At 50.3% G+C, this 13,412-nt stretch overlaps 1 protein-coding gene across 3 annotated transcripts in view; it reads left to right on the forward strand.

Annotated features, from left to right (window-relative positions):
• The window catches only part of TTC7A (tetratricopeptide repeat domain 7A), a 122,396-nt gene that overhangs the window by 12,811 nt on the left and 96,173 nt on the right, over positions 1-13,412 (forward strand). Inside the window, exons 2-3 of one of the 3 annotated variants that reach the window (XM_024999189.2) lie at positions 4,970-5,138; positions 6,630-6,687. In XM_024999189.2, the coding sequence (XP_024854957.2) occupies positions 5,037-5,138; positions 6,630-6,687 (160 nt within the window). In that variant the 5' untranslated portion in view covers positions 4,970-5,036. Of the gene's footprint in view, positions 1-4,969; positions 5,139-6,629; positions 6,688-13,412 lie in introns of those variants that run through there. The other 2 variants (NM_001205500.2, XM_059891514.1) reach the window with 2 other exon arrangements.

Genomic DNA, 13,412 nt, shown 5'->3' on the forward strand with positions numbered 1-13,412 from the left:
GGCCTAGATCTGGTAGATAGAGTGCCTGATGAACTATGGACCAAGGTTCGTGACATTGTACAGGAGACAGGGATCAAGACCATCCCCATGGAAAAGAATGCAAAAAAGCAAAATGGCTGTCTGGGGAGGCCTTACAAATAGCTGTGAAAAGAAGAGAAGCGAAAAGCAAAGGAGAAAAGGAAAAATATAAGCATCTGAATGCAGAGTTCCAAAGAATAGCAAGAAGAGATAAGAAAGCCTTCCTCAGCTATCAATGCAAAGAAATAGAGGAAAACAACAGAATGGGAAAGACTAGAGATCTCTTCAAGAAAATTAGAGATACCAAGGGAAGGTTTCATGCAAAGATGGGCTCGATAAAGGACAGAAATGGTATGGACCTAACAGAAGCAGAAGATATCAAGAAGAGGTGGCAAGAGTACACAGAAGAACTGTACAAAAAAGATCTTCACAACCCAGATAATCACGATGATGTGATCACTCACCTAGAGCCAGACATCCTGGAATGTGAAGTCAAGTGGGCCTTAGAAAGCATCACTACGAACAAAGCTAGTGGAGGTGATGGAATTCCAGTTGTGCTGTTTCAAATCCTGAAAGATGGTGCTGTGAAAGTGCTGCACTCAATATGCCAGCAAATTTGGAAAACTCAGCAGTGGCCACAGGACTGGAGAAGGTCAGTTTTCATTCCAATCCCAAAGAAAGGCAATGCCAAAGAATGCTCAAACTACCACACAATTGCACTCATCTCACACGCTAGTAAAGTAATGCTCAAAATTCTCCAAGCCAGGCTTTAGCAATATGTGAACCGTGAACTTCCTGATGTTCAAGCTGGTTTTAGAAAAGGCAGAAGAACCAGAGATCAAATTGCCAACATCCGCTGGATCATGGAAAAAGCAAGAGAGTTCCAGAAAAACATCCATTTCTGCTTTATTGACTATGCCAAAGCCTTTGACTGTGTGGATCACAAGAAACTGGAAAATTGTGAAAGAGATGGGAATACCAGACCACCTGACCTGCCTCTTGAGAAATTTGTATGCAGGTCAGGAAGCAACAGTTAGAACTGGACATGGAACAACAGACTGGTTCCAAATAGGAAAAGGAGTATGTCAAGGCTGTATGTTGTCACCCTACTTATTTAACTTATATGCAGAGGACATCATGAGAAACGCTGGACTGGAAGAAGCACAAGCTGGAATCAAGATTGCCAGGAGAAATATCAATAACCTCAGATATGCAGATGACACCACCCTTATGGCAGAAAGTGAAGAGAAAGCCTCTTGATGAAGGTGAAAGTGGAGAGTGAAAAAGTTGGCTTAAAGCTCAACATTCAGAAAACGAAGATCATGGCATCTGGTCCCATCACTTCATGGGAAATAGATGGAGAAACAGTGGAAACAGTGTCAGACTTTATTTTTTTTTTGGCTCCAAAATCACTGCAGACGGTGATTGCAGCCATGAAATTAAAAGATGCTTACTCCTTGGAAGGAAAGTTATGACCAACCTAGGTAGCATATTCAAAAGCAGAGACATTACTTTGCCAACAAAGGTCTGTCTAGTCAAGGCTATGGTTTTTCCTGTGGTTATGTATGGATGTGAGAGTTGGACTGTGAAGGCTGAGTGCCGAAGAATTGATGGTTTTGAACTGTGGTGTTGGAGAAGACTCTTGAGAGTCCCTTGGACTGCAAGGAGATCCAACCAGTCCATTCTGAAGGAGATCAGCCCTGGGATTTCTTTGGAAGGAATGATGCTAAAGCTGAAACTCCAGTACTTTGGCCACTTCACGCAAAGAGTTGACTCATTGGAAAAGACTCTGATGCTGGGAGGGATTGGGGGCAGGAGGAGAAGGGGACAACAGAAGATGAGATGGCTGGATGGCATCACTGACTCGATGGACATGAGTCTGAGTGAACTCCGGGAGTTGGTGATGGACAGGGAGGCCTGGCGTGCTGCGATTCATGGGGTCACAGAGTCGGACACGACTGAGCAACTGAACTGAACTGAACTGAGAAACTGGGACTAATGTGGGTGGCTATGTTGCGGCTCCTGCTGTTAGAGCTCTCATTTGGCATCTGTGAAGTATTTCCTCACCTCTTCTTCTTACCTGAGTGTACACATGAGGTCACTCTTCCCTGTTTATTGACAGACAGTGGGGCACAAAAAGGCTCGGTGACAGCCCTGATCTGTCCAGTCGAAGGACTGTCCCCCAGACCCAGTGGCTTCTTGCAGAGCATCCTTCCACGGGGCTGAGGCTCTGTGGTTCCCACACTGTTGAATTGACAAGCCAGGTTCAAATTCAAAGGCATGGGTCCCAAAGAGCATAGCCAACTTTTAATTCTGCCAGGAAAGGACATTCACAAAGCCCCCAAGCACAACAGCAGAACCATTCCATTTTCTGTTACTATCGGTGCATAAAAGAACAAACATCTTAACATCAAAACACAAGACAGATATGCTTAAGAATTATGCCCTTCTTAATTCTTAAGAATTAAAGGCAGCTTTTTAACTAGCATGACTTTAACTTTATAAAACATTCACCGCATCGTCCTTAATTTTCCACCAGCTTGGGGGAAGCTCTGTTGTAAACTGTTATTGGTTCACCAGGAACCACTCCAAGCTACACCGTGTCATCTCGGCCTGAAGCATGTCCTGAGCTTAGCTGCCCTTTTCCTTCTTTACAGGAGAACAGAATAATAATAATAATTACTCATGGCCTGTGTTTATGTAGCTCCTTTCTAGAGAGAAGTTCAAAGCTCTTTTCTGGACTTCGTCTGCTTATGCTCTTGGCTTCGCTGTGACGGGAGGTGATGGGTGGCTGTTATTATCTTGCCCTCAGCAATGGGGAAATCCAGGACAGAGCAGGGAGGAAATGCGCCTCCAGAAGGTGTGTGATCTGTGGCCCTGACCCAGGGCAGAGGTGACCTATTGGGGGAGACTAGCAAATCCCCTTGAAAAATTCAGCCTTTGAGCAGGTCTATAGTTAGCAGGTCAGGCATGCAGGGGGCCCAGTGGGTCTACTTGGTGGAGACATTGTGGGGGGTCAGCAGAAGGGAGCTCTCTGGTAGCCAGGGAGGCTTCTAGGAGGAGGTGGGCCTGAGCAAGGCCCCGAAAAAGAGTGGAGGATCTGCATAGACTGAGGGGAAGGGAAGACTGTTATAGATGGGGCTTGTGTGAGCAGCAGCAACGGAAGAACGTGTATTGGACCAGTGAGGGAGGGGATTGGGGCTTTGCCGTGTTCCACTTCCCTCTGTTGGCTTCTGAGAAGGCAGTAGGTGGTGAGGAGTGGTGGGTGCTTCCCCTGGGGTCATGAGTACCCGAGACTCTGATCTCCCTACAGGGGGTCAAGGGCAACACCTTCCTGTTGGTGACAGAGGCCGGGAGTGGGGACCAGGACTGCATCTCCCCGGAGCTTCGTGGACAGAACTGGTGCTCTGTGGGGGGGGTGGTGCCCAGAGCCTGGCCAAAGGGGTGGTGGGCTGGCTGAGCACAGACATGGAGGCGGAGGGCTACCAACAATGGCCTCAGAAGGTGGAAGATTTTAGAATAGTCTGGGCCCACGTCCAAGGCCAGGACTCTAAGCAGGGCTGACCAGACCTGCTCGGGTCCTGAGGGAGTTCCCAAGAGTGCTCATATGGGGCGGAGATCTGAGTGTAAGCAGTACTTGATCAAGTAGGGGAAAGAAAACAGGCTTGCGTGCAGGCACTGGATTCTGATAAGATAAGGGCGGTGGCCTCACAGGCCTTCACTCTCCTGTCTTCTGGCCACCTTTGTGGCTGTGGCCGTCTCCCTGCAGGGGTCCTGCTGCTGTGGGTGAGGGTTTCAGCTTCAGGCCCCTCACCTGCAGGACTCTTTCCAAGACCTTTCACCTGGTTAAATATACATATATGCATCTATCTATCTATCTGTGTAGATGGGGCTTTCCAGGTAGCACTTGCGGTGAAGAACCCACCTGCCAGTGCAGGAGATGTAAAAGATGCAGGTTCGATCCCTGGGTTGGGAAGACCCCCTGGAGGAGGGCATGGCAATCCACTCCAGTATTCTTGCCTGGAGAATCCCCATGGACAGAGGAGCCTGGAGGGCTACACTTCATAGGGTCACAAAGAGTCAGACACGACTGAGGTGACTTAGCACGCACACATATACATATATATATAGAGGACCCACAATTATATAAGCTTTAGGCCCCCTGGACTGCAAGGAGATCCAACCAGTCTATTCTAAAGGAGATTGGCCCTGGGATTTCTTTGGAAGGAATGATGCTAAAGCTGAAACTCCAGTACTTTGGCCGCCTCATGCGAAGAGTTGACTCATTGGAAAAGACTCTGATGCTGGGAGGGATTGGGGGCAGGAGGAGAAGGGGACGACAGAGGATGAGATGGCTGGATGGGATCACCGACTCGATGGACATGAGTTTGAGTGAACTCCGGGAGTTGGCAATGGACAGGGAGGCCTGGCGTGCTGTGATTCATGGGGTCGCAGAGAGTCGGACACAACTGAGTGACTGAACTGAACTGAACTAGGCCCCACGAAACTTGACTGGGTCTCTGACTCCCTGCTTGTATTAAAAGCAAGTGTCTGAACTGAGTGCTAGTGCCTGCCTTGGGTGAAGCTTCTGGGGCTTCTGGGAGCTTCAGGAGAAAGGAATCAGGGCCCAGTCTGTAAGCCACTTGCAGTCTAGTTGGCAGCATAAGACACACACACACACACACACACACACACAACACTTTTAGGGACTCGTGTGAAGATATCACCAAGAGCCATAGTGTAGGCCAGGGACCACAGGTGTGCAGAGAGGGGAGCTGTCCACGTGTACTTGAGGGGTGGGAAGGCTTCCTGGAAGAGGAGAGGTGTTCTGAGCAGGGTCTTAGGCAAACCGTTATGGCTCAGAGCGGGGAGTGTTCATCCCTGGGTACCTGGTGGGGTGGGCCAGGGGCGTTGCGGCAGGAACCCGTTGATGTGGGCCTTGTCCTTTCAGCCGCAGTATCTGTGTGAGGCCATGCTGATCCTGGGCAAGCTGCATTACGTGGAAGGCTCCTATCGAGATGCCATCAGCATGTACGCGCGGGCCGGCATTGATGACATGTCCATGGAGAACAAGCCCCTGTATCAGATGCGGCTGCTGGCAGAGGCCTTTGTCATTAAAGGTAGGTGTGGGCGCCAGCCGGGGCTCCCCTTCACTGTGCCCAGGTCATTACACTCTGACCCCCACGTCCGTGGAGCACTGACCGGCCAGGTGGTTGCCAGGGTAACCAGCCACACCGCTGGCTGACTGCAGGTATGGGCTGAATGTCAGGTTAGAAGGCTTGGGTAACCCGCCCTCACTCTGTTGACAGATAGGAACCCAACTGTGTGCCCTTGGGCATATAGCTCTTCACCTTTCTTGGCCTCAGTTGATTTTTCTATAAGACAGGGTCGTAATAACCTGCTCTCACAGGGTTACCATGAACAAGAGGAATCAGTTGTGTAACCAGGTTGGGAAAGGCTTAAGAAATGTGCCACCTGTCGTCAGGCTGGCACCAGTATTGATGTTGGCTACAGGTCAGGTGCTTGATGGCAGAGAAACCTGGAATTGCTCAGATATCTGCTGCTCTCCTGCTGTGAGTGGCCCAGGGGGGTGGTGCTGGGATCCTGTGATGGGCCGGTCAGAGCCACCTCCCAGGGTGAGTAGTGTTCTGGTGGGGAGCTAGGCACATGGGCTTAGTAATGTAGGAATTTCATGATGGGGGTTGTGGATTCTCACGTGGGGAAAGAGTGCCCTTGACCTGAGCTTGTAGGCGTTACATGGTAGTGAAAGCCCTGCCCCAGACTTTGCACTGCAAGCTCCTTCTTCGCTGGACCCTTGAACCCTGGGATCATAGAGCCTGGGCAGTGGCTCTTGGTGGCAGTGAGGGTCGCAGGAACCTGTCCGTCCAGACTGTTACCAGGATTCTTGGATCGTCAGTCTTTTTATTCCAGCACAAACCAACCCCCAGAGTCTAGAAACACGTGTGGCCCTGTGGGGATTTGGTGCCTGGTAGTGGCAGAGTATTTGTCACCTTCTTTTCTATTGTAGACGGGGACATTCTGCCATCTTATATACAGGGAAACTGAGGCCTAGAGAGGGAAGGTACCTCGCCTAGAGTTACCCAGAGATCTGTGGTGGAACCAGGATTGGAACCTCCACCTCGTGTGATGTTGGCTTTGGACTATGATTCCCCACTCCCAGTCTTCTGTCTCCTTTGGGTCCCAGAGGACTGACTAGTCTGAGCAGGGCGTGGCCTCCTTTGAGAGCTGTTCATCCACCCCTGAGTCCCTGGGTCCCTTTCACCATTGAGAGACTGTTAATGCCCTCCTGGGAAATTGCTGAGATTTTCACCCAAGACAGACCCAGTACCAGGCTGTGAGAAGCAGGTGCCCATCTCGGATGGTCCAGTGTGGGGTCTTCTCCCATTGCTGTCTTGTCCCTTTCTCTGCACCCCTGGCACAGGCTGGGGGGGGTCTTGCGGGGGTTGATCTTCATTTGGCATTTGAAAACCACCTCTGCCACCAACTCCCCAAACCTAACACCCTTCCGCAGGGCTCCTTTCCGGCACTTTTTCCTGTAGACCTGGCTCGGTACCTACTGCTCCCTGTCTCCTGCTTTCTACTCTTTCCAGCACGCCTCCAGCTTCTTGGGGGAACACAGGCCCGGTGGTCAGAGGTGCTGCAGGGGAGGTAAGGAGCCGGGTGTCCCCGGCGTGGGCTGCTCGATCATCTGGCTGTGCTGGCTCCCAGCCCCCACTGACTGCACGCGGCCTTGTGCTTGCCTGCCTCCTCTCTGCCTGCCCCCTCTGTGCTGTTGCAGTGCCTGTACCCTGCTGCTTGGCATGCTGAGGTTCACCTGACCCTGTGTGTGCTTGAGATTGCACGTGGCCTCCAGAGTGTGCATGGTGTTGGTTCTCCTGGGTCTAGGGGATCCAGCAGGGTTCCGCAGAAGAGAGTAGGGGGTGGGGACGGCTCATCATTGGTCCTGACTCCATTTGTGAGCATGGGGCTTGTGTTAGTCTGCCAGGCTGCCAGAGCAAAATGTCATTGACTCATGCTCAGTCATGTCTGACCCTTTTGGGACCCCATAGACTGTATCCCACCAAGCTCCTCTGTCCATGGGCTTTTCTAGGGAAGAATGACTGGAATGGGTTCCTCCTCCTGGGGATCTTCCTGACCCAGGGATCGAGCTATTGTTTCTTGAGTCTCCTGCATTGCAGGCAGATTCTTTACCACTGAGCCACCTGGGAAGCCCCAACAAAATGTCATAGACTGGGTGGCTTAAATAATAGGAATTTGTCACAGTTCTGGAGGCTGTGAGGTCCAAGATCCATGTACCAGCAGCGTTGGTGTCTGGTAGGGGCTCACTCCTTGGATGGCGGGTGGCTGCCTTCTCGATGTGTCCTCACGTGACCTGTCCTCCCTGTGGGCTCCTGGAGAGATCTCTTCACCTTCTTATAAAACCTCTAATCCCATCATCAAGCCCCCACCCTCATGACCTCATCTAACCCTAGTTACCTCCCAAAGACACCATCTCCAGATACCATCCAATTTCGGTTAGAGCTCCAATGGATGAACTTGGGGGCCCACAAACATTCAGTCTGTAAGTAGAATGGTGGCAGCAGCATGCCTCAGAGTTCAACAAACAACAATATATATTTATTAAACCCTCACTCCACGGCAGGTATGCCCTCCTTCAGTCTACACAGTAACCCGCTGAGTAGGTGTTCTCTTCATTCGTATGTTCTAGACCAGGAGTTACAAGCAAAGAGGAGAAGGGACCCTTGTGGATGTCCCTGGAATTGGCAGAATCAGGATTTGAACCCAGGCAGCCAGAGCTCATAAACACTCTGTGATGGTGCTGCTCAGAGTCCTAGACTGGAAGGAATCACGGAAATGATGTAGGTCAGTTCTCAGGTAACAGATGAAAAAGGCTGGCGGAAGTGAAACAACTGGCCTGGACATCAGTTCGCTTGTGTGTGAACCAGAATGCCCTCCCTCCAGGCTGCTCTTTTCAGCCTTTGTCGGCAGATGTTGGGTGGCCTCCTGCAAAAGCCTGACATACCTGCTCCCCAGTACCCTGCCTGACCAAGCCATTACAGCTGAGCTTCTGTACCGTCTTGCATTGGAGTCTGCTCTGTGGTTCCACCTGGTCCCTTCCTGTGGGGCAGGGAGTTGGGTTCTGCAGCCCACCTGGCTGGAGGGAAGGGGGTGAGGCCGTGTGTCGTAGTGGGAGGGGCCTGAGCGCCCTGCCTGGAGGCTCAGTGGGACTGTAAGTGTGGGTTTCTCAAGAGCAGGCTCTGGGTCTCTTCACTCATGAGAGACATAAAAACACACTCAACTCACCTGCTTTCCCCTTCAAAGCAGAGGGACTTGGCAGTGTGTCCTCTGGGAGGTCACTCACCAGGACTTGACCTTGCTCTGAAGTTGGGGAGACATGGATGAGAACAGAAGATTCTTTCTGATTCTCAGGGAGAGCTTCAGACATCGTCCCAGGAGCTCGAGAGAGGGGAGCAGTTGAAGCAGTTGTGGGTTTCTCTTGCTTGAAGTGAAGAAACCTTATGTGCACATGCATGTATATTGCATGGAGTGGGGGACAGGAAGATATATGACCCTCCAACCCCTCTAAGGGAAAAAAGTATTGTCTATGTCAAATTTGATCAGAAACAATATGAAAACTACAAACTTTTCACTAAGATAGAAAAATAAAACAGCTTCACTTCCCTGTCTGAATGAACTGTTCCCCAACATCACACCTGGGATCAGACTGACCCGATCCTGCCAGAAGCAGAGGACTGGATTTTAGGGCCTCACATGGGCCTCCGGGACAAGGCTGGGCTCTGTCAAAGCCTCTGGCTTTAAGGAAGGACTGCCTCTCCCCAGGTCCTCCAGCTCCTTCTGGCTGCCGGGTTGATGGGTCTGCCACACAGAAATAGGCCTATCTTATGGCCAGCTGCTCCCAAGTGCCGGGCTGGCCCCGGATGGAGCTGAGGGCCCTGTCCCTGCCTATTGCAGTCCCCCAATTGGTCCCTCATCCCCCAGTCTTCCAAGCTCCTCTGGTTATCTGACTTTGTGGTATACCCAGAAACGTGAGGTGTGGGCCCTCCTGCTCTGGACCCTGAGAGTATGATGGGGGCAGAGCGCGGAGCGGGGGCAGGATTATCACATGCACCACCCAAATTGGAAGTGTAGACTCAGGCCCCACACCAGATGTACTGAATCAGAATCTGCATTTTTAACAGCATCCCCAGGTGATGTGTATACACCTTACAGTTTGAGAAACAATGTCCTGGAACTCTCTTTTAATAAACATTCGTTGGCTGGTGGATTGACCTTTAGTTCATCTCTAGAATGAAAGGGAGTTTTTATGCTCACTCTTTGGATGCAGAAACTGAGGCTTGTCCACAGTTGTGCAGCCTGTGAGTAGCAGAGCTTGGACTGGTGGCCAGTGGTTGTCTTCCAAGCTCCCATGGCTGACTAATATTCCATCATATTAATATGTATGTTCCGCGTCTTCCTTATCCATTCATCTGTGATGGGCATTTAGGTTGTCTCCATGTCTTGGCTATTGTGAACAGTGCTGCAGTGAACACAGAGGTGCATGAATAGATACCTCCTTTTGATACTGTTCTGATTGGTTTGGGGGAAACATCTTCCATTTACTTTGCATTAAAGACAATCTAGGATAATTTGGTGTCAAGGCCCTTCTCAGAAGACCTGTCCTTAGTACTGCCCATCTTTGCAGAGCCCTGCTGGTTTGATTCTGTGTGCTTGTGGCTGTCAGCCTGTCTTCCTACGAAACTTGAAGCCCCTTGAGGATAGAGGGTCATTTCTTCAACACTCCCAGTCTTCTCTCCCTCTTCTCCCTTCCCTTCCTGGACCACATGTTTCTGATAAATGAGGTCACTCCTGGTGCTCAACATGATCTAGAAAGTTCTGTCCCTTCACCTTTTCTTGGGCCACTGTCCTCGCCAACCAACCCCATTTTTGTTCCTCTACGTGTAGGTAGCGCCAACACTTCCTTCCAGACACAGTTCAGGTGCCTCCTCCACCAGGAGATCCCCCTGATTGTAGCTGCAGAATACAGCATTCTCTCCCTCTGTCAAGCTCATTTGGACCTTGGCCCAGTCTCCCCAGTTAGAGGTCAGTTTGCTTCTCCTGCCAGGGGTCTGGTGTCTTGTCATTGTACCCCTGGCCCAGCTCCCACTGGAGAGAGTAAAATTTGCCAGCAGTTGATCCAGCAAGTGCCTGGTGGGGGTGCCATGATGGACAACTCGGGTCCCTCCTCTCAGAGGAGTGGCAGGTAGGTGAGCAAAGCCCACTGCTGGTGTGCTGTGCCCGGGGAGAAGCAGCTGCTCTGGAGGAGGCCCGCAGCTTGCAGTGGCCATCCCAGCGCTGATGAGTCATAAGCCACCTAGTGCCACTCTTTCCGGCCCCGCCTGTGCATCAGCAGGCTGTAGTGTCCGTGAAGTCCACCATTTGGGAAAAGCAGGAAATGGGAACACCCAGTGGTGGCTGGTCTGTAGCTTACTCCCATGGCCTGCTGGGCAGGATGCCAGACTTGCTGCCTGGCCATGGTGTCCTGGCCACATGGCTGCCCCTAGTTCTGTGGGCTGCTCTGCCTTAACATCTTGGCGGGGGTGGGAGGGTCAGTCTTTGAATCCTCTTGGGGGCTACAGCTCCTCAGCTGCCCATCTCCAAGTAGGAGAATCACTGATGTCCAGGGAGAACTTGTTTGATCCACTCTGTTCCAGAGAGGGAAGTGAGTGAGACCTAGCAAGTTGTGGGGCCTTCCCAGGTGAGCTGGCAGGTGAGGCTGAACTTTAGGATGGATCAGCTGCAGATGGATGGAAGAGGTGCCTTCCAGGTAAAGGAAAAATCCAGAGGGAGGCCCTGGGGAAATGGAAGTGATGTATTTGGAGGAGGGTATAGTTATACCTTTCTGGAACTAAGAGGGTATGCTGGAGGGACTGGGAAATAAGGGGCCATCAAGAGCCGGCAGGAAGGCTTGTGGTATCCCTTTTGCTGGTGTTCCAGAACTTTGGCCCTAGGTGGCCATACCATGAGGTGTGGCACAGCCTGTTTCCCGTAAAATTGGGCTCATCTGTTGGCCAGCACGCTGTCTGGGTCCATCTGGAGTAGTCTAGGCAAGGCCATTGTGGATCCACATAACAAACTGTCGTCTTTTCTGTTGATCTGAGTTCTAAGGGTATCCCCAGTTCTCACGGACATGCATGATGCTTCAAGGCCTGTTCTTCTGACATCTTGAGCCTTACCCAGTTCAGCCCCGAAAGCCCCAGTGCCGCTGTCCACCTCTCAGCAGTTCTTTGGCAAAGAGCTCCCTTCTCTCTTCCAACCTGTGTTGCTTCCTGTTCTCTGGCCCTTGCTCAGTGTGGTAATGACCCCCCATTTCTGCGGCCGTGTGTCCTGCCCTGAGCCCTACAGACGTAGTCATTGCTACCTAGTTTGGGGCTTGTGGGCCCCTTGAAAGCCAGAGGTGCCTTGTGCTTTAGCCAAGCCAGTCCCTTTGCCTCTTGCCTGCAGCCCAGCACCAGGGAGGCTACCCTGGGAGGTATATCTGCTGGCCGACCAATGAAAGGATGGCCTGGCCGTGGAGGGAGATGGCCCTGGTTCACCCAGAATACTGCAGTATGATGCTAAATTGTGAAAGTGCTGTGAAAATTTAAAAGTAAAAATGTAAGAAACATTAAGTAGCTGTGAGAAATTATCTTTTCCTCACCCCTCAAGATTTTTTTTCTGTTCATTCAGTCTGTGAAACCGCCAGCTTTTCTACTGTCTCCTGGGACTTTATGGCTTTATTTGTGTGTGTGTGTGTGTGTGTGTGTGTAAGCTCAAGCTTATGCACACGTGTCCTTTTTAAAAAAATTAACCATTTATGCGTGCATGCTCAATCACTCAGTAGGGTTCCAAAGACTGTAGCCTGCTAGGCTTCTCAAACCATGGGATTTTTTTCCAGGCAAGAATACAATTTTATGGGTTTAGTAAAACTGAAAAAAATGAAAGAACACCAGGCAGCTCCTAGGGCAGGATATGGTGGGATATTTGGTTTGGGGGGTTTTTTTAGTCCTGGTATGGCAGGAATTAGCTGTTTATTTTGGCTTCCTTCTCAAAGGGGCGTGGGCCATCTGCCTTGTGGGAAAGCAGGTCAGCCCTGGCCCCAGACTGTGAGCCCTGGAGTGAGAGGCTGGCCTGCAGATGGAGAGGAATGAGCAGTCTGGGCGTCTTGCAAGGGGCTGGTGTGTTCATTGTGTGCTCACCAAGCCTTTACCGAGGTCCTGCCTGGGTGGAGAGATACAGAACAGGACAGGAAGGTGGGCGGACTCACAGAAGGGAGACCGTGGAGCTGGAAGTGAAGGAGTCGGTGTGGTCTCCCTGCATCGTCTCCTCGTGGCCCGTTCCTCCATCGTTGGAGGCCACCCCTGAGAGTAGTTGGTGAGGGTGTGAAATTGGACAGGACACTGAGGGGTGCATTTGAGAAACCAGCACAGACACTATGGCCCAGCTGTGCCAGGGTAGACAGCTGTCATTCAGCCATTAGATACACATGTGAAAGGCAGGCCCCCATGGGTGGCCAGAAGCCTGAGATTTGGGAACCCCTGGTGGGTCATCGAGGGTAAGTAAGGAAAGACGTGTGGAATCTGGGCTGAGAGGACAGATGGTGTTGAAGCCGGAAGACCTGGGTCTGGCTGGCACTTAGAGTGGAGGTGTTGGAGGGAATCTCTTCTCCCTGAGTTAGATTTCCCATTTGTCATTCTTGGGAAGGGCTAAACCCCTACCTAAGAGATGATTTTGAGCATTACTTGAAATGTTTTCTGAGAGCACAAGCTCTGTTTTTCAGTATATCATCAAATTTAATGTTCACAGCCAACCTATGAGGTGGACACTGTTAGCGATCTTATTTTGTGTTTGGGGAAACTGAGACTTACATCTCTGCAAATATTTTGGGGTATATTCTTCCAGTCTTTTTTTCCTGTAGGTTTATATGTTTTAAAGAGAAATAAGTTCATACATTCATGTATTTTTTAACTTGTTTTTTGAAGTTAATATTTTATGAACTAGTTTCTAGTATGTGTGTACATTAAAGTAGCATCATAGCATTTCATTGCAAGAATCTATTGCAGTTTAGCAAACTTATCTCCTGTTATTGAACCTGTAGGTTAAGCCTCTCTCTCTCTCTTTTTTTTTTTTTGCCATTATAACAGTGCTGTACTGGATATATTTAAAACTAAATTTTTAATTTTTTTGCATACATTATTTTTTTAAGGATAAATTTCTAGAAGTAGAGTGAAGTCAAAGTATATGCACTTTTCAGAGACTTTGATACAAGTCAAATTGTCTGCTCTTCTTTTCTTAAATTTTTTCAATTGGTAAAATATAAAATTTAGCATCTTAAC

The sequence above is a fragment of the Bos taurus genome, chromosome 11, assembly GCF_002263795.3.
Source record: "Bos taurus isolate L1 Dominette 01449 registration number 42190680 breed Hereford chromosome 11, ARS-UCD2.0, whole genome shotgun sequence".
Taxonomy (NCBI): Eukaryota; Metazoa; Chordata; class Mammalia; order Artiodactyla; family Bovidae; genus Bos; species Bos taurus.